Source organism: Micropterus dolomieu, linkage group LG15, assembly GCF_021292245.1.
Source record: "Micropterus dolomieu isolate WLL.071019.BEF.003 ecotype Adirondacks linkage group LG15, ASM2129224v1, whole genome shotgun sequence".
Lineage (NCBI taxonomy): Eukaryota > Metazoa > Chordata > Actinopteri > Centrarchiformes > Centrarchidae > Micropterus > Micropterus dolomieu.
In genome coordinates, this window is record NC_060164.1 from 23154156 (window position 1) to 23176202 (window position 22047).

The 22047-nt window shown below is 42.6% G+C and overlaps 1 protein-coding gene across 6 annotated transcripts in view; it reads right to left on the reverse strand.

The window, feature by feature from the left end:
- Positions 1-22047, reverse strand: part of meis1b (Meis homeobox 1 b) — a 123958-nt gene that overhangs the window by 7384 nt on the left and 94527 nt on the right. For 5 of the 6 annotated variants that reach the window (XM_046070131.1, XM_046070130.1, XM_046070129.1 and 2 more), the window contains exons 9-12: positions 17561-17637; positions 3989-4047; positions 2156-2245; positions 1103-1200 (exon numbers count right to left, since the gene is read on the reverse strand). In XM_046070131.1, coding sequence (XP_045926087.1) covers positions 1142-1200; positions 2156-2245; positions 3989-4047; positions 17561-17637 — 285 coding nt within the window. In that variant the 3' untranslated portion in view covers positions 1103-1141. The remainder of the gene's footprint in view (positions 1-1102; positions 1201-2155; positions 2246-3988; positions 4048-17560; positions 17638-22047) is intronic. The other variant, XM_046070128.1, reaches the window with a different exon arrangement.

Here is a 22047-nt window from a genome sequence, read left to right on the forward strand (position 1 = left end):
GGGGGGGGGGGCTCCTATAGCTGGTTATTGTGTGTATTAATGTGGCTCACGCATCAACAGCAACCCGGCAGATTTATGACACTTAAGGGGCGCTCACTTCCCTCTCTCTCCCTCTCCTTGCACCAGTGACGACTGCTTACATTTTTGCCAATCAGTCTGTTGCCATAGCAACGTCCTACCTGCCCCCCCCCCATCCCACACCATCTCACCACCCACCCCCTGTCCCGAACCATCCCCGCCTTCTCTCCTTCTGATCACCCCTCTCCTCCTCGCTCCTCTCTTTGCCCCTTTCGCCTTCTTTCTCCTATCTGTTTGCCACACACACGCGCTCACATGCATGCATGCGCGCGCGCACACACACACACACACACACACACACACACACACGTGTGTACCACATCAGTACACAAAAGGTTGATGAGGACAAATGATTTTCATTAATGTTTGAAGATTTCCAAGTATGCAAACATTCAAAACATATTTTTAACATTGATTATCATCAATAATTGATACTTATAGGAGTATGTTTAGACATACACATGTTCAGACAGTCTGTTTTTCTCTCTCCCCTCTGCCTTTCTTCCTCTCTTTCTCTTTTCTTTATCCTGAAAACCTTCTCTTCTTTCCTCTCCTCCCTGATATGAAGGATGTTTGGTCCTGTAGCTATTGGATATGTGAGAGAGCGAAACAGCTACACACATGCGCACACACGCACATTATACACACAAAGAGCTACAAGGTTGTGATCAAAGGCTCTTATCACCAGACCGAGGGTGGGACAGTTAGAGAGAGAGTAACAGAAAAAAAAATCTGCCTGGGAAGAACAAGAACGTGTTTTTAACAAAAAACTGGAAAAAAGTACAAAATTAATTATTCCCAAATATATCAGTTTGGAGAATAGCTATTTTCAAAACAAGGTCTTGTGCTATTTAAAACTCCCATAACTTTTAACCAATGAAACACTTCAAATTGCGGGCTAAAAGCAGACCCACACCTCCTGATCTGCAGTAAATGTATACATGAATGATGTCATGTATATCTGAGTTTGAGACCACCATTTAAAATGTTGTGGACACGTCAGTGTGTGTCAAAGTCTACTTACATCCCCCTTTGTGTTGCGATTGGTCGGATTGGGGTGGGGCTACATGTAGTGCCACTGACCTTCCATTCCCATGTTCATGCCCATTCCACCCATTGGTCCTGGGAAACACAGAAGGAGTTAATTTAAATGCAAACCCATGGTAAAAAGGTAATATTTCTATGCATATTTCTAACTAAAGTTATTTAAGTTGCAGTTTATTTGAAGTTATTACAACCAAGTGTAACCAAGAAAAAGAACAACTGAATGGGAAACCACTGAGGTAAATACCAGAGGTGGTTCTTCTGTGAAACTAACTTGACAGACAACATTGCAGAGGAGAGTACTGGCTTAAAGCTGGCAGGGCGAGGTGTGTTGAAGGGGGGGTGGGGGGTTAAGTAGCCTGGCAGTTTATCCAATCCTGCTGACTTTGAGTGGAGGGTGAGATAGGGTTAGAGACTTGAGAGAATCCCAGAAAACAGGGGATAGAGGAGGAGGAGAGGAGCTTAAGGACAAACTCTGGGATTAGACCTGATGGCGTGAGAGAGAGGGACTGAGAGCGAGGGAGTAGGAGTGAGGAAGGAGATGATTGTGTAATGTGATTGACCACACCTGTTCTGGTTTGTGTGTCGAGGAAGGGGGAGGTAACTGTGTGTGTGTGTGTGTGTGTGTGTGTGTGTGTGTGTGTGTGTGTGTGTGTGTACAGTATGTGTGTCTTTATCACTGTGTTTGAGGGTGCACATACTGCCCAGTTTACACTTAAACTACCACACAGCGGCCATATAGCTTCCACTAAGTGCTTGTGTGAAAGCAAAAACGAGGAGCGTGTTGGTAGAGTAAACCACCAACATCGCAGATACTGTATGACGCACACTGACACCTAGAGATACCTTTAGAAGCTAAAAAAGGAGCACAAAATGGGTAAGAAAGAGAAAGACTGATGGCAAAACTCAATAAAGGAGGGAACAAAGGAGGGCAAATGCATGAAAATGAGCTAAAGACAGCAAGGAAAGAAAGGAGAAAGATAGGAAGCGCGAGGGAGGAAAGAAAGGCACAGACACGCAGAGAAAGCCTTACCAGGTGGTCTGATTCCCATGTGCTGCTGGCCGTCCATGACGAAGCCCCCCATCGGCTGGCCATCTGGATTATAGGGAGCTCCTTGACTTACTGTGGATGGAGGAGTAGACAAAAGGAGGGAGGGATTGGAGGGAGGGGACAGAGTGGTCAATTAGTGCTTTTAATTAAGGCTCAGTGGCCGAAGCGGGATCATCTGTTGGCCGGTGCACGCACAGGGAGCTGCCGTTGTCTTTCAACGTCATTCTGCTCCGTGTCTGTCGAGCCGGCTATCTACTGTAAGCCCCCGGTAGACTTTAATGCATCTAAGTGCTCTAATAGGGATCGGACTGACAGCGTTCAACACATACTATGGTACACTTAAGACAATGAAGGACTTACATTTTTAAAATGAGATTTGAGCCATATGGAAGAGACTGTTTTTTACAGAATGGAGTCCTTGCGTGCATAAGAGTTTTCATTTTACTCAACATTCACCGTTTTCTCTTTCAAAGTGGCTTTAAGGTTGTTAAAATCATCTTATTTAACTATCTGACAGGGTTATATATGTTGTGTATCCCCTTGTTTCAGATCTTCATCAAAGTTATTTGAGTGATATATTCAAACCAGACACTCCATGTTTTTATGGTAACACCATTCACTCAAATGTCTTGTGCATCATTTCACACATTTCCCAAAAATTGGCATATTTGGTATTTTGAAAAACTCAGGGATCACCACTAGAATTTAACATAAAGTTCTGTGGGTTTGAACAACATCTAGCTGCACAGCAAGACAGGCACAACAACTGGTGAGGTTTAAGAGGTGAAACATTTATAAGCATTTTTTTTCCTCACCCAAAGAAGCCCCTATCAATGTATGAGCATACACATGATCAAAAGAACAAAATGAGCTCCAGGCTGAAGGTCTGATCAGTTTTCATTTGTGTCAACAATAAGTCATTCTTGCTAAGTGGCCTCAGAATCTGCTCCTACTAAAATGCTTTATCTAATAAATACTGCCTATAACTGAGCAACAACGATAAGTGAAACCTGATAGTGTTCCTATTTTTCGCTCGCCTCCATTGTTCCTCTCTCATTGAAATCCACTTACCTTCGATTCAGGCTGTTTGGGGGTCAGTCAAGCAAAAGTAAGAACTCGGCCCCACTGAATGCCTTTGAACTTTACTGCGCCCCTAATGCCACCCTGACCTCTGACCCCTATTACAGGTAATAAAGTTTACAGCAGCCCAAACCAAGCCATGCACCAGGGGGACCGCTCACTCACCTCCCTCGCTCCCTGAAACAGCCGCAAATAGGGTTGAGGGGGGAGTTTAAAGGAGTGAGGGGGTGTGGGTAAAAACAGGTCTGGAGCCAAAAAGCCAAACAACGGTCACCCAAAAAAAGAAACGGGTGAAGTTCTCTCTGTGTTTTGGTTTGAGCCAGGGAGGAGGGGTTGTGTGTTTTTTTCCTTTTGCCTGGTTGCAACGGGGGGAGGAAGGAGTTAAGAGCAAACTTAACTGAGAACACAGCTAGTTTTGTTTACAGGCTAAGAAAAGTAAATCCACTCATCGTTAAGTCATTTTCAGCCAAATTTTCATATTTTATAATTAATAAATTGTTTCTCACCCCAAATGGCACATCAAAGTTGATTAATGGTTGCTGTTAATGTTGTAATGTTTTGGCTCTTAATTTTAGTGATCAGTCACGGCATTGAAGGGGAAAGACCCTGGAGGTTTAGGACATTCCAGGATGGGGGTATCAGTCCTGTATTTACCAGATGAGGGGCCTCCAGGTGCATGGAGTGTGGACGGCTTTCGCCTGCGCGACTTGAATACAGTAACTACAGGAGACTTGCCTGCACGGTTTGACTGGTCGATCATGGGCTGGACTATTCTCCTCCTGGCATTAATGAACCTGAAGAGAAGGAGGAAGAGGATGGGTAGAAAGAGGGAGGAGGAAGGAGAAGGGACAAAGACATGGAAACAGTGAGTACATTTCTCAAAACAAGATCAGGCAAAAATTGCTGACTAAGACCTTGAAAATCTTGGCACACAGCACAAAAACAAACAATGCCAAACCAGCCTCTTACTCTTAGCTAATCATAAGAGTGATTTGGAGAAATTATTCTTCCCTAAGCAACCCTGAGCCGCGATGAATCTCCAATAGAGCCATGGCAAAAGTCACATCTTAACAGCCAAGTCAGTTGTCTCTTAAAATGCAGAAGGCTACAACTTGTACAAACTTGCACAGCCTCAGCTTATAAACAGTAACATCGGCCTGAACACTGGGGTCTTTGTGGGGTGAGGCTTAACTGGGATTTTCTCTCTGCCTGTTTGAAACATGTCGACCCATCTTGGTTTATTGGAGACGTTCCACCTCACGACGAGCTGAGATTGCTGACTGTTTAACACACTTGGCTCCGAGTGTGGCAGAATGGGAAGTGTTGCTGACAGCAACATGTCATGTTGCCACTGGTGCGAGGCATTGTTTTGGGTGATACTCTGTTAAGACAGGTGACCATGTGTTACTCTGTGACAGCAGGAGCTTTTTTTAGTGTGTGTGTGTGTTTTCACAGGAGCAGGAATCGGTACATATAGCCTTGGACAAACGCCTTTACCCTGTGACCTCCAATAAAAGCACTCGGTCAGACCATTTATTGTGAACGCATGCACGCACGCACACACACACACACACACACAATTTCTCATTTATAAATCTGCTACTCACTTATTTTCAACTCTTAATCTCTCTGTCTCTCTTACGTCCATTCACACATATTCACGCCCTCGCACACACTCACACAGGGAGCGCTCTGGCCTTGCTCAGCCTAACCCCTTGTGAAATGACCCTTTGACATGTAATGACCCCAAGGAGAGAGGCTCTTGGGGCTTCTGACTTGATTTATGTGTTCCTGCTGTTGCCCCACCGGACACTTCTATTTCATCTCTTAAATGGGAGCATTAGCCGAACTTTAAGGAAACAATAGTAGTGCAGCACTTCTGAAACTGGAAAAAGAAACATTTAAGAGGTCTGAGAAAGCAGAGGAGGAACAGAAACAAAGACATCAGCTAGTGTCCCTTTGTTTCTGCATCTGTTTGACCCTTATTAGTGAATTAAACCCCTACTTTATATCACTTTAATATTCCGTCTCTAACTGTTTTATGGGGTCCCTCCTTTTTTTCTGCCAGCTATCTATCCTGTATCACCTTCTAAAGACAGAGCAGCAGGGAAATGTGGAGACAGAGTGGCAGAGACAGATAGCAAGAGAAGGGAAGAATGATTAGCAGCCCGATTGTTTTCCTGCATTGTTTTTATATAAATGCGCCGTTATATTTAAGCCGCTTCAGAAAAATTGTTAATTTTTGACAGGGTTGCCAGTGGAGCTTTTTGTGAGGTGAAAGGATCTGAGAAAAAGAAAAAAACAAAGGGCATCTTGTCGGCCTTTTAGCTCGATGCTTTGGAAATTTAGTTCTCTATTCGTTACAATAAAGTATGTTGAATTGGAATTTGGGGAGAGACAGAAACAGAAAGAGCAAGGGAGGAATGCAAGAATGCACTGACATGGCAGAGCACCATCAAATGAGGGAACGTCTGGAGTTTTATCACCCACACCCACTCCCTCCCTTCCTCCCTCGCTACCCTGTTTTGCTGGGGGAGATATGGGAGGAGGAGCGAGGGAGAGAGGGCAAGGAAGGTTGAGGAGGCCTGAGCATTCCTTTAAGTCTCCTCTCCTCTTCTTCTCCTCTCCTCTCCTCTTCAGGCCCTTTATAGAAGGAGGAGGTCAACTTGAGGCCAGCACGGGATAACTGTTGACCTCTCCTTCTCCTCACCTCTTTCCTCTTGTCTTTCATTGCGGTCTCCTCGCCTCTGTTCTTCCTCTTTCTCACTTTGCTTTCCTTCCTCATTATTTCTCTCCTGCAAAATGTGGTTCCTTCTACCTTCCTCAAAAATACACTGATGCAACAAAGAAGGTTATTTTGGCAATAGGTGTGCATTTATTTCAGGTATTTGTTCCTGGACAATGGGGCTCAGGGAGGAATGTATTAGACTTGATGTGACCTCCCATAAACACCAGTATTTATTTATGCTAAGGATTAAATCAGTGAAGTAATAATCCTACTACTCACTGCTACCGCTGCTACTAGACCTACAAGTGCTGCTACTGTTAATACAACAACTACAGTGACTCTCATACCTCCCTCTCTATATCTGTTTCCTTCTTCTGCTCATTCCCTCCTTATCATTCCTTCTCTGTATGGTGGAAACTGGCGGTCCACCTCCCAGCAACAAACCGACAGTAACCCACCAAACCCCTCCTCCTCGCAAAAACTCTCCCCGGTTTCCTGTCCCTGTCGTCCCCATATCTGAGGCCAGATGCACCATGGGGGCTGGAACAAAGGATAAAATGCCTCTCATAATAGCAGCCAGGGGAACGGAGCGAGGGAGAGTGGGAGAATGGGAGGGAAGGAGGAGTGAGAGAGTGGGGGGGAAAGGCAAGGGGCTCTGGTCTGCAAACCAGACACTCTTGCTGTGACCGTTAATAAGCTGACAGAGAGAAAGACTGTGAGAGAGGGAGAGGTAGGATTGAGGGAGAGAAAACGGAGTGAATCAAGAGAGAGGAAATAAGAAAGGGAAAGACTCAGCAAGAGACAATGAGTGATGGAGAGACAGAGTAAAGAGAGAAAGGGAGAGAAGAGAAAAGCTGAACTCCTCTATTGGGGGGATTGAGGCTTCACCTTTGCATGACCCCCGGGTGCTATAGGGCCAGTGTTTATGGCCTGTTCATTCCCCTGCCTCCCATCACAACACAATGAGCTGCACTATTCAGCTCCACACAGTGCAACAATAGCTTGGCTATTTTGGCGTGACACACCACTGGTGGTACGCATAAAGTTGGACAAAAAAAACACCAAAAGAAAAGCATGAGGAAGGAAAATGTCTTGAAATAAAACATAGTCTTGTGTAGTTCAGGGAATCCACCATGGTGCAAACACTGCCAGAGGTATGATTGATTCCCAGCATGGGCACACATGCTTGACATACGCATGCACCCAAGGAACAGTGGATCAAAAAACATGTTGGCCATATGTTATGCCACAACTGAAGACTTAAAAGTCATACAAGGAAAGTAGGTGATTTTTATTCTTTGTTGTTCTGCCTCCAATCTATTTCTCCTTCTGAGATTGCTAATGTCTGGATTAATCCTCCCACCCCTCTCCCTCCTTCTCTGGGAAGAGTGGAACTGATTGCGACGGCGTCTGCCAAGCCCTTGCTAATGTCCTATTCTCATTACACCCGAGACACACACACACATACACAGACACACTGAGCCGAGGCAGCCGCACACAGGTGTACACGAAGCACACGTGAAATGCCCAATTAAAAGCAAGAAATTGTCTTTTTCATCAGCTGCCTTTGTTGCGTGACCAATTAGGGGATAATTTAATAACGAGCAGTGGAAAGATGCAGATTGGATATACAAAAGGTTACTCTGCGAGCTCGTTGATTTAAATTCATGTGGAGTTCTCAATTTCTGTGGCACACATACTCACACACACGCACATCTCCTGAGCCTAGTACCAGTATTATATTAGTAATATGAGACACACTGAAACACACAAATGTCCACATACACACGTCCTCTGCACTCACTACCAATATTATATTAGTAATCTGAGAGAACGTGCACACACATGCACAGGCCTGCACACACCTCACATTTATCCACAGCTGGATATTTCAGCATCACACACCCGCATCAGGACCCGCCGGTGGATTTCTGTGCAAGCCGACAGGGGTTTACATGCATATTCAAATCTGAGAGCCGCTTAAAATAACTGTGTAACCACACACTCCTCCTGGCTGCCAATCAATGTGATTTAAAAGCACTAAAAGAAAGCGAGCTTTGATGGTAGAATCATGTAGCTTATCATCAGGTTGTCACTGCGTGGCTAGCATTGATTGTCTGCTGCTCAACCACAATTAACGCCTAACCCATATATCCTTCCTACTCACTGGTGAACACGCACGCGCGCACACACACACACGCAAACTGAAACCTGTTCTGCTAATCAATTATTTTATCTCAATTGAACGTTTTAACCAATCCTGTTTCTATAAAACTACCAAATTCGTCCTACGTAACATAGTTATAAGAAAACAAAAACTACACAGAAGCCGTTGGTTTTGCACTTGTGCACCAACATAAATACCGGTCATGAATCAAAAGATAAGCCTTCATACAGCATTTTGGACACTATACACCTCTTTCCAAGTCTTATGTCACACCTTGTATCCCTGCAGAACTTTATTATCCCATGTCCCAGCACATCCTCTTAAGTAAGTAGTTATTTTATTATAGAGGTCACATAATCTCTAATGCGCAGCAGGGGGTTGGCAGTGCATTTATTCACATGAACCTAAATGTGTATATGTAACCTATGTCTGTATATGTATGGGAGTGTACTGCACGTGGGTGTGTTAGGGAATTACAGTTATGAGTTTCTCCTCTTGTTCTCCACAGTTGACAGGTTAACTCATAAATCACCTCATTTTCTTTTCCCCACATATGTCCCTCGCTCTCTTTCTTTCCTTCTCAGTGTCATTCCCAGCTCAGATGCTTGGATGAGATGCTTCAGATTAGTTTGAGTAAACTAATGCAGCTCCTGGCAGTACTCTATTTGCAGTAGGCATACACACAAATCCATAAACGCTTAAGAGAGGGGGACATGGGGAATGGATTGTGTAAGAAAGGCTGCAGCTCTCTATAAAGTAAGCCATACATAATATTGTGGAAAGAGACTTTATTGTCCTTAATTTGTCTATGCAGCTTTCAACACGTACAAACACCTTCATGCATACGCAGAGTTAAAAAATTAACTCAAGGCACCCATTCTGCTACATGTGCTCACTTGTCAAGGAGTAGCATCCTTCTCGCCATTTCCCCCAAAGCTGCTTTGACCAATCAAACGGCTGCAAATAGCTACATCGTAGGTGTGTAACACTCCCACACTGCTACACACAAACGTACACCCTGCTCAGTCCCATGATCCTTTCTGCTTCTTTACCGCCTAAAGAAAAAGGCTGTGTGCATTAGGTCTGTGGAGAAGGTGTGGTACCTTACATATGACCTTTGGGTTAGCTGTGGCACTGTGACACTCTGACATTAACACTGATACGTGTTCACACATACACAGACACATAAAAATAATATGCAAAACATATATATATACACACACACACACACACACACACACACACTACACATCTGACAAGTAAGGTTGAAGTGAGGTCATGTAATAGTCACATGACTAAGTCTGAGTGCTGCAGTTAGGCTGTTATTAGACAGGAGGCCTGTGTTTTGAGCCAGCAATATATATAAGTCTTTATTGGCAAGCAACTAGTTCCTCAACCATCTCTAAATGCATGCATAGCTATGCACAGACACCCATACATACACATTCAGTACATGCTGGTCTGCTGATCCAGGTCCTAATAACATGAGGTGGATTAGTTAGATCCAGTGCCACATATGGAGGGAAACATAAGAAAACAGCGTGAAATTTAAAAGAAGCTTTAGACTGAGAGCAGCCATGGGGTCACTTAATCCCCATTACTGCACACACATAAAATACAAGTATGTAAGCACACACACACACACACACACACACACTCTGTTTCTCAACTACCCGAAAGCCCAGTGTCCATTAAGAGAGCCATGAATCTACCACTAAAGCTGGTTTTACAGAGTGGAGCGACAGGCTGGGTAACCACACACACTGTCTCACACACACAAACTTGAGAAGAGCTCATTGTGTATGTGTGTTTAGTGTGTGTGTGTGGGGGGGGTGGACGTGTGTGTGTGTGTGTGTGTGTCCATGACAACCAGGTGCCCCTCAGAGAAATGAAATGTTGGCCACTTTGAAAACATACATGAACTCATTGGCTCTGACTGGGCTGGCTTTGCAAAACTCACCGACTTCTGAATAGGACTTGCCAAAAGGCAAAATATAAACAGAGGGTGGGAAAGAGGGGTGAGAAACGGGCAAGAAAGGAGAGAGAAAAAAAGTTTAGAATACAAGGAACAAAGGAGAAGAAAAACAAAGACATAAAGGCAGAGAAGAAGAATAGGACATCAGAGGAGAGCATGTAGCTGTCACACGTGACCACCGTCACTCTCTTTATCTCTGTTCCTGCTTCCCATCATGCACATTCAGACAGTCTTGGACTCAGTTTGCTAGTCATCCATCAATGCCAGAGAGAGGGTATGGCTTGAAGCCTGGCTTTACCCAGAAACAACATGGCTGTCCTGTGCTGCCCACTCCACAAACACAACATTGGACAGATTCGGTGTCCTTTAGCCTTTGGGCTTGGATCAAAATGTATGTGTGTTGCTCAATGTGTATGTGCTTGTTAGCATTACTCTCTTTGTATGTGTTTTTATGTTTTTAAGACTTTTAGGGTGGGGGGGAGGTTGCATATGCATGTAAACATGTTCGGTTCACTTATATATGTGTATATATGTACACAAATAAATACACAAATGTAGCCACCGAAGAAAATCTCAGTTTACACACATACACACACAGATGACCAGTGTCACACAGAGCCAGTATTGCTGACAGGGCTTGCGGTGGGGACTGCTGCAAACACACAGCGGTTGACCTAAATCCCCCCATACTGCCCGTGTCATATCCTGTCTCTGCGCGTGTCACTTCCCCCCGCTGCCTCACAGCAGCCATCGCTATGGGGTTCCCTCTGACTGCCCAGAAACTAGTGAAGGCAGTTTTACAGTTTTAGGCAATCGACACCCACTGTCAGCAAACACCAAAGGAGAGGAAGTGAGGAAAAGGGGGTAACATTTTGAGAAAATGCTTACATTTACATATTTGCTTGTTATAATCAGAACTGATCTGCTCAAAAGTACTTAAGTATTTAAATTTTATAATATATATTTGGAAAAATACAATACAAATACAACTCTAAAATACAATGTACGTCAGCGCCTAACAGGCTGTTACCCTCATCATGTTATGCTTTGTCTACATTTCCTTCACATACTCACTTATCTTAATTGCATGAAATCAATGTCAGTCTTCTGCCTGCCTTAATTGTAGGAGAAGGAGTCCTATTTTTCCTACATATTGAATTTTGGCACAAAAGACTTGTTCCGTGGCCCCACTGATTCACTTCACAACAGCAGTTGATCCACACAAGAAAACATCAGCGTGAGAAAAACAACTGACTGATGGCGGCGGGTACTACATCGGCCATGTGTGCTTCAACACAGACCCTGGCATTCACGTTCTGCCGCCTTTTATGTTTCGGACCCCCCTCCACTACTACAAAAGAAGGTTGAAAAGCAAGGGGGAAGAGTGGGGAGAAAAGAGGAGGGAATTAAAAAGACACAGAGAGAGGCGAATGAAGAGAAATGCAGGTTTGGCCTCGGGCAGCGTGCTGTGATGTAAGAGAAACAGAGAGAGTGAGAGGAAGAAAGAGAGAAGGGTGGGGGGAGAGATGGTGTTCGGTTCACAGTGTGTCTTTGCACATGGGCACCTATATGTGTAGAAGCACACACACACACACACACACACACACACACGTCTGCACACATTTCTGTTGACATAATACAGTAAAGACAGGGTCGTGTCTGCACAGGCTAAAGATTCCTGTAAAAAGGCTATTGGTAGCAACAGACTTCAAACTGAGAGAAGAAAATATTCTTTTTGAAATGATTTTCGCATTTTAACTCTAAAAGTGTTTAGGTCTGAGGGTGAGGTCATATCTAGTGATACTTGTGTGTGTGTGCGTATGTGTTTGCGCGCGTGTGTGTGTGTGTGTGTGTGGTATTCGCTGTAATGTCAGGGAGTTTCAGGCTGAAGCAACTTGACAGAGCTGCAGTGTATGAAACAAGCTCTAGGGCATGGACTGAAACTCGGCCTGCTAATTCCAAAAACACACACACACACACACACACACACACCTCGTAAGGCTTTCTGCGAACAAGTTCCAGCATCTCTCTCTCTAGCCTGTCAACATACTGAACCATGCAACTCATCTCACTCTACCTGTTTGTCTCTCTCACATTTTAAAGAACAGTTATGGTTTATTACAGCTTGGGCCTTATAGATACAGTTTGGGTCATGATTTCTATTAGTTGTGAAGACATTGTACTCACTAAAGTCATTTCTGGGACATGGGAATATTTGATGGCAATATCTTACAGCTTTGTCAGATGCAATCAGAAGATCAGGCTGGTTATAAACAAGCTAACAGTTGTTTATTGGTGGTAAAACCGAAAGTGAGCACACACGTAATAATTCCTCACTGGTTTTGTTCTGTTAACTGTAAGGAATGTTTACAACAGACCAACTGGGAAAAATTTCACATTTTGCCTTTCTTTTCTCTTTGATACGTTTGGCTAACCTGGGAGTTTGTTTAAAACCTGTCTGATTATCTGACTTGTCCTGCCTGACTTCTTTTTTCCTTTGTCACAGCATTCCCAGAACAGCACAATGTTATCATAACTGCTAATAAACAATGGCCAAACCTAAGAAAATATCACTCCACTTGTAATAAACTCGAATTATCCTATAATTTTGATTAAATAAAATTGTCTAAACTCTGTAAATTGTTACTAAAAAGAAATAAAACAAACAATAAGGGCTTCCTCTCTGTCCATGTTTTCATGTTTGCATTTTTTTCTTACCCCACCCCATGTCTCTTTCCTCCCCCACTCACTTGCTCTCCTTCCCCTTTCCTCACCCCTTTCCCTCCTCTGTTCTCCCTCTGCTCGCCCTTTCAGAAACCCGATAAGCGGCATATATATGTACGTGCCACGCTGCTCCTTCCTAAGTAGCCTCAACGTCCGTCCACTCTGCCCTCTTAAATACTACCTCTCTCTCTTTCTCTCTCCCTCGCTCTCTCCCTCTATGCTTTTAAGACGTTCGTAAAAGGAGGTCTTATTGACAAAACAATCGCTCGGCGAGGCTTAAACACTGCCTTTAAAGGGGCATTATTAAATTGCAGACAGGAAGGGGAGGGGCAGCCAACAAGGGAAACCTGATGACCTCGCCATCGATTTTTACATCACTGGAGCGTTAGGAGAACTTAGCAGAGAGATACTGACTGTAGCCAGAGAAAAAGAAAGTAGACAGAGAAAGACATTTTATATGTTACGCTTTGAGCTTTTAGCTGATGCCCTGATTCAGAGTGGTTTACAATGTGTGAGCAAGTAAAGGATTGTATTGTTAAGGACACCTAGATACTATGTCTGTTGATAGACCTAAATCTGGGACAAACTGGTTCTTTTTTTGATTTGATTACTGCTTGACTTCTTTCTTTACTTCTCCAGCAGGTGATCATGTAATCCATTGTGGACCCAGGTAAAAAACAACGATAGAGGCAGAGAGCCGGTTAATCTCAAAGCTCATTAGTTGTCAGAAATGCTCATACACAAAAGGATTTTTTTGTTCAAGACATGTCAGGATGTCAGGTGACAATGTGTCACTGAAATTATTAGAAACAATGAACACGCAGTCATTATCTACTCATACAAAAAGCAAGAGAATGTCCATCAACAGGTTGGACAGCTCTAGTAATTCAGCTCTTTCTTAGCCAGAAAGATCCACTTCTGGTCCAGAATTACATTTACTGAGGATAACAAACTTAAAAGTTTATTTCAGGGAGAAATTGTTTTTAAGTAAACTAATTGCACTGCAAATAAATGCCTCTAAGATTTGTTTGATTTTACGCAGAGATGATATCTTCTGCTTCTGGCTGTGTACTTCTGTCATCAGACACCACTCCTACAGTGGCATATGAGGGACAGCAACTCATGTGTGACAGTTTCACAGCTCAGTGAAATGAAACAGAATAAAAATGTCTGTAGGACAAACGTCACTGGTCTGTTACAATAAACAACATTTTCAAACTCAGTATTGGTTTGCTTTAAACAGGGTTTTTTCTTTCTTTTTTTGACTGAAAACCATAACAAGATGTTAACAATTAAATCTATTGTATGATATAATCCTTTATGTCTTCAAAATGCACTGGAGATTAGACTGGCTTCTTTGTATATTTAATTCAATAGTGAAGATTGTACTTATTATTTTATTATTATTTTGTTTGTGTCATGTGGTGACTTATCTGTTTGTGTCGGGTGTGTGGGTGTGTGGAAACAATACACTCTGAGTGTACATACCTTACCTGTATAGGGAGTCTGTGTGTATGCATTTGGGTGTGAACATTCTCAATATAGGATTCTGCTTTATGAATGTGTACATGCATTACCACACACACACACACACACTCTCCATTCAAATTGAGATTCCCTGGTGCAGCGTATTTCTGCCAATAATTCATGAGTGATCTGCGCCCCTTGCCGGCCTTTAGCATTTTTATTTAATCTGCTGAGCCCTACCGCGTGCTCGCTCATCAATAATACACACCGACATGTGTGTTAACACATCTATGGTGCATGTGAGCGTGTGAGAGAGAGAGGGCGAGACAGAATGCGGGTGTATAAGAGATAGTGTGTGAGTATATATGTGAAGAAAAGCACATTGCACACATGTGAATAAAGAGATTGTGTGTGTGTGTGTGTGTGTAGAAGATAAACAGAGAAAGGGAGAGTGTTTGTGTGCGATTTATTTGTCAGTTGCACATGTTTGTCATCGTTAGGTCTTCCCCTTTTGGGACAACAAACATGGATGACCCAGAGTTCATCTGTAGCCATTCGACATGAATCCAATGCCAATGGCCGGGGTATGACCGTGAAACACACTCCTACTAAGTGTTTTATGCTTCCTGAAGTCCTCTTTGGCTTGATGTCACGGTTGTGGACCTGATTTTGGTGCAAGTAAATGCATGAGAAAACGTGTGTGTAACTCATGCATTTGTCTGTGCGTGTGTGAGCAAGTGTGTGTTCATGTGCAGCACTGACAAACAGAATCACAGCTAGGGAAATTGACTTCACTAAATCAGTGGGTCAGGAGGTAACATCACCGGGGGTTGCTATGGAGACACCCAATGACGGGGCTTCCCAACCAGCACAACAACACGCCTGCGAAATGGCAGTTCCCCTAACGTAACCTCTCTCACTCTCTCTCTCTCTCTGTGACTGTCTATCTATCTTCCTTTCTTCCCCGTCATCTTTTTTTTCCCATCCTCTATCTCCGCCTTTCCTCTTCTATTTCTCCTCAATCTCTCTTTCTCTCCATGTCTTTGTTTTTATCTCTCTGTCACCGCATCTTTTCACTTTATTGTTTTCCTTCTCAATCACCCTTCCATGCTACAATGTACTACTCGCTCACTCTAACAACCGTGCACAGAAATATGCCCCTGGACAAGCGTGCACACACTCACACAAGTACACACACACACACACACACACACACACACACACACTTGTATACAACAAAATGTGAGGGGGCAGCGGGATCCCAGCATGCAGGGTTTAACAGCTAATACCCCTTAGATTAACCACCCCCGGTTCCCCTCTCTTACACACACACACACACACACACACACACACAACTATCTTCCACAAACCAAGATTAACCTCCCACGATTTACACAGTGTGTGCTGGTCATGCACAAATACACATACGCACACACACCTTCAGGGTGTGTTGCTATCCCCCTACCAATAAAAAGAACAAACAGAATGAGAGCACACAGTCAGCTCAGCCTTAAGTGACCAGGCTACTGTTCATGTGACTGTCTGTCTGTCTGCCCTCACATACAAACACAAACACACACACACACACACACACACACACACACACACGCACTGCTTGGTTTTATCTCAGCTGTAAGAATTGACCCCCATGGATTTCAGAGGGGTCACGTGATTTGATAACCTCTACAGGATTCCCTCTGGTCAGGAGGCCTTTTTTCTGCCAGAGTGTCTGTGTGTGTGTGTGTGTGTGTGTGTGTGCGTGCACACGCATTATTTTTGGCCCAGTGTAAAATGAATTCTCTATAGACTGATACACCATACCCTAATCTAACGTCTGTCTGTCTCTTAGGTCTGAGATTGAACAAAGGCTGGGAATAATGTTAACATCATTAGACTGCTGGTAATGGGGATTTATCATGTCTCATCTCTTTCTCTCCCTCACTCCTTATCTTTTTCTCTTCATCTATTTTTCACTCTGTCTGACTCCTTAACTCTCTCTTTCCTTCTGCTGGTTTCTGCAGTCTCCACTTTCATGCCTGTACCTAACAACTGACTGATACGTTCAAGGATTATTTTAAGGGCCGCTCAGATCAAACACCCTCCACCTGGGCCCTGCCAGCCCAGACTCCAGCCCCTTTAATTAGACATGGCTAATAACACTAAGCATGTGCTGATAACCATCTCTCTGATAAGACTAGCCGCACAAGGGCATAAGGCTCCTTTCTACCTTTTACAGAGCTACCTAAGGTTAAAAAGTCTAGTTAGCAACCTTATTTTATGGCGCAAGCCTTTCACGCTTTTGCCCAATTAACAGGCTAGTTGCCACTTTTAAATCATTAATTTGCAAAGGCAGGATAGCAATCAGGTTGTGAACTTCTACGCTAGGCTCCTTGTTAACAAGGACAAGTTAAAATACTAAATGCATTATGAAAAAGTGCTAAATAATAATGTGTAAAAGGATATATGGTCAGTGGACACCAAATAAAATGGTTTTTACATACATTTTGATTTTGAATAATGATCAGAGGATAATGAGCAACTGCTGATATAATGCAAGGATCAAAGTAACTGCATGTTTAGTGTAACTTTTCTTGTTTGTTAATTTAAGTTTACTGCAATTTTTCTTGCTTTTTAAGATGTAATTTGTTTGCAAATATGTCATTGTCATCTGTGGAAGTCTCTAAAGTGCATTACTAACTATCTCTGAAAAAGGTTTCAAGGATAATACGGTGCATAAGCTGGGAATAAAAGTTTTACCAAGAGAGAATAAATGTTAAATGAGATGTTCACCGACTGATTAAAATGAATATTAATCACAGTAAAAGGTAGTACAAAAAGCCACAATCTCCAAAATAAGTCAGTCAAAGCAAAACCCTATAATTAACTTCAGAGCTACCACTTTTTCAGTAATCATTCTTGTATAACTGGGAAAACATCCAATAAAATCATCAAACATGCAAGTTGGATGATTTTATTGGATGGTAGTTTGACTCTTAATTAACATGGATGCTCATGTTTGGGCTGAGTTAGGCTGTTGGTTTGGAAAATCACCCCAGGCCATATCTCTTTAGATAGATTGATCTAGGTGAGGATCATTCGGTAAGTGGTGTGGGTGTGTGTTTCTGTGTGTGTGTAGGATGAAAATAGGGGTGGAGTGGAGGCATTAATTCCGATCATTAAGAACTTGGATAGCCTGGGGGTACAAACCCCTCAAATCGACTGCATGTAAACTCTGAAATGACTTACCAGTTGTTCACTTGTAAGATGGTGAGGCCTGTGTCTTGCGCCAGCTGTTTCTTCTGTTCTTCTGACGGGTAGGGATGCTACAGGAGAGAAAGACAACATTTATGAGAAAAGGCTGACCAAAAATTGTTTAATGAAGCTTCTTGTTGTTGAAAAAATAGTTTGATGTGCCTTTTAGCAAAGAAAGTTGTTGTAGGGCACAGGTTACACACACACACACACACACACACACACACAAAGACACACACAAAATCATACTGCGTAATGAGAGGGAGAAAATGAGACGTGTGCTCATGCTCAGTGATGCGTAGGTGTCAGTATGTGCCTGTGCGTATGTCTATCTGGATGTATACTGTAAGTGTGTGTGAGTGTGTGCACATTCACGTGCCTCTCTCCCCCCGATCATTAATGGAATATGAAATCTTGTAATTAATGGCAGCCAAAAAGGCAAGCCAATTAGAAAGTTAAGTGAAGTGGAGAACCAGCTCTGGTAATTAGGCAGCCTCTTACACAAATATATTCGCGTCGACGGCCCCCCTTTCACCCTGCTGCATATGTAATCAGTGAGTGGGGAATATGTAATGTTAACCTGATGGAATACAGACAAGAGAATGTAAAATCTCTTGTCTTCATTGCTGCTGTTTGCTTTTATATTTATTGCAGTTGCTACAATAACATGGCAAGTATTCCAGTTTTCTGTGATAATTTTTGCAGCTTGACTGCGCTCATTGTAAGAAACTTTAGTACAGAAAGCCTTCATCCTTTTGACTAACTTTGTGATGTTTGAAACTTAAATATCAAAATACCTACCAGTGAGAGGGTAGAACACTGTTACATTTTTCTAAGGTAAATACATTTGTTATACAGAGATGATTCAACTTTCAATGTTTTTATCTTATCTTTCTCTCTCTTTCTCTTTACTCAAGCCTCATCACCTTGACCCTAAAGACTGTCCCATTTTGTTGGAATTTCTTCTGATACAAAATTCATTACTTTATCTTACTGAGATTTATATTTATCTGAAGACTTGTAAATATGCACACATGAATGCGGAAACAACAGTTCAACTGTGGGAAAGACAACCTAAATTTACTTCAAGCCCGGTATTTAAATATAAACGACTGACTGCACCCCCTCCTAGAGAAGCCAGCTGAGAACAGTTAAAGCCGAGCCACCTGTTTAAATATATAGAATGAATAAATTGGATAAATGTGAACTCGGGGAGTGTGTTGATTTATATTAGAGTTGGGGGGACAGTTGCACGGAGCCTTGTTCATGGAGGACAATGTTCTGTTCATGACTGAGACAAGACATGGACTGTGCTGAACACCATAGGCAGGCCATAAAAGAGGAGGAGAGGAGGGAGGAGCAGGCAAGCGAGGGAGAGAGAGAATAGATTGTTGAAGGGATAGCACTAACTGGAAACTACAGATATTCCAAAATTGAATGTATACATTTAGGAAAGAATTGAGAGATACATAAATAACTAAAGATGATCATTAAAAATCACTGAAGGATCCATTCTGCAAAAGTATTGTGTGAATTACTGGGTACTAGCCCTGTGACTGTCACATTACAGTGTAATAAAAAAAGTTATTTGTTTGCTAATTTCCTCATGTTATCTATGCCAATTCAAACTATAAATGAAAAAGGGAAAACATTTCACAGGTTACTTTTACCGAAAAAAGGCAAAGAGCACCACTTAACGACACTTACAAAATTAAAATTCCCCTATGTCGTTTTTTATTGCATAAAACGTACAAAGTCACAATAAAATAAGAGAGCGGCTGCATGTGTGTATTGGCTGTTCAGTGCAAATACAAGATCTGTCATTTTTCAGAGAATTTATTTGTTTGAATGACAGGAACAGGCCACCCTGACATTTATTCAGTTATTCTCCCTTGTTATGGTGACCAAAAATAGACGCCACACATATGACTACTGTATAATATACAGAGTATGTCTAACAAGAGCACACACGCTAAATAGTCAATCAGACGTGCAAAATCAGTGAGGCGCCAGCGTTTTCATTTTTTCATTACAGTTTTTTCTGCACATAATGAACAGGATTGTGTTTAATGCTGGGACAACCCAACAGAGAGAGAGAGGAAACTGATTTTTCCCAGCCTTCCCTTGTCCATGTGATTGGTTGTGGGGAATGGGAACACAAGGAGGCTAATTTCATGCGCTAAGTCATAATTGCATTGTCGCCTCTGGCCAAATTTGTGTCCAGTAGTTTTCTGCAACCATTTGTGTGCCTTTAGGTGTATGTATGTGCGTATACATGCACAGCAGACTGATCAGATAATATCAGAATTAAAATAGCTGCAAATACGTGGCGCCTGCCTGTGTCATCTGATCTCTTGACGCATGAAGCACTTTACATATAGACACCACAAACACTCACTGCTGACATATTAAAGCTGATCCCATGAACAATGTGTCTTTTAAGTCTTTATTCTCAACAAACAAAGCTGATTGAACATAAAAAGATCACTGTGTCCATGTTGTAGATCTGTGGAAGCAGGAGTGCTTGCCTCGTGATATCGAGGGGCCGCGGCTATGCCGAGGGCCACAATACAGCACAAATACACCCTGTTTCAAAGCTTCCCTCCCTCTAGCTTCCCAGCACACACACGCAGACAGACAGATATACACAACTAGTCACACGCAGACAGACACACACACAATCTCATGTCAGACAGCAGCACTAAGAAAAATGTGCTTAGTGGCATTAGTGTGTGCTCCGATGCACATCCTGCCAGTGGTGGAATGTAACCAAGTATATTTATTACTTTAACACTTTTAATACTTGAAGTGCATTTTGCTGATAGCACAACTTTTATTTAGGAATGCAGTACTTTTCCTTTGTGTTTTTACATTGTGATATTTCTACTTTAAGTAAAGGATCTGAAAACTTCTTCCACCTCTACATCCTGCCTGTAGTGCAACCTCCAAAGGGCTACATGTGCCAGAGTTTTTGCGTACAAAATAACAAGAGTTATCAGGAAGAGATGGCCAGAAAGCCAGTACATCAAAAATGTTTTTGTCCTCCTTTTTTTCGAAGCCGCCAAATTAGCTCCTATCTGTCAAAACACTGTGATTTAGTTTCTTGCTCTGCAACAAGTCGCCCAGTTTTAATATTGTCTGTGAGTGATTCTGGTGTCTTAACTGCCTTTGGCTGTGGTTCAGTGGGTTGGGAGAGAGGGAGAGATGGAGAGAGAGAGAGGGAGAAAGAGAGGAAGAGAGAGAAAGGCCTTTAGTGAGAAAAGCAATAACATGTTCTTTAAAAGAGCAGATGGAAAGTTTCTGCGCATCCTTCCCTCCCTTCCCTCTTCCCTCCGCCTATCTTAATGATATGTCTTCTCCAAATATACAACTCCTTTCATGAGAATTTCCACCCTGCTCACCACTCTCTGCTGTCTCTTAGCATGTGGGTGCCAGGAAGAGTGTGTGTTTTTGCTTCTCTTTTCTGTGTGTCTTATCAATCCGAGTGTGTATGCGTGGGTGTATGCATGCTTGGCTGTTGTGTGTCCATTTGAGTCAGTCAAGATTTTACTTGAGTGTGTTCATATTATAAAGTTCATCGCTGCGTGGAGTGTTTGTCTATTTGTCAGCTTTGTTCGTTTGTGTCTGTGTGTCTGTGTGTCTGTGTGTGTGTGTGTGTGTGTGTGTGTGTGTGTGTGTGTGTGTGTGGGGGAGTAACAGAGCATCAGTAACATCCCCTCCCTGTCTGACCGTCTTCCTCTCTGACCCCCTCTGACAAGAACAAGAGAAGGATAGATAGACGAAGAGACGAAGGGAAGAGAGGAAGAGGGAAGAAGTAGGCAGGGGAGGAGACATGGAAATGGATATCTGGAGCCCCAGGGATTTAACAAAGAGATAAGAGCATAGATATTCTGCAAGACCCCTCTTTATTCCCCTTGTCCCATGTTTAACCCAGGAGAAAAATATTCTAGAAAGGGCAGTAAAAAAAAAAATAAATAAAAATCAACCATTTCAGTTACCAGTGCTACAAAGATAGAAATCAGATTATAGTTGTATATAAGAATTGTATATTCAATAAAATTATTTTTAAATTGCTTGAAATAAATCTGCAAAAGACTACTTTTTTTATTTCATCTCATCTAAAAACTGAGTTACCTGACCTTAGTCTCACACTATGATTAGGATTTCCTGTTCTGCTTTTCCATTTATGTTTGAGATACCTGAAGTTGGAATGGCTTACAATATGGGAGCAGCTCTTTGCTTGGTGCCATGCTCAAGGTAACTTTGACAAGACACAGGGCTATTGTGTAGAGTGAACCTTTGACCTTTACAGGAGAAACTGTCCAAGCTGAATCTTAATCTCATCCGCAAGAGCAGTAACTCACCAAAACATTTACGGACATGAAAAAAACTTCACAAAAGGTCATGGCTGCCTAATTCTTATTTTTGCAACTTATAAACTGTATAAAGCCTCATCTTAGTCTCTCACTGGCAATAAGAGG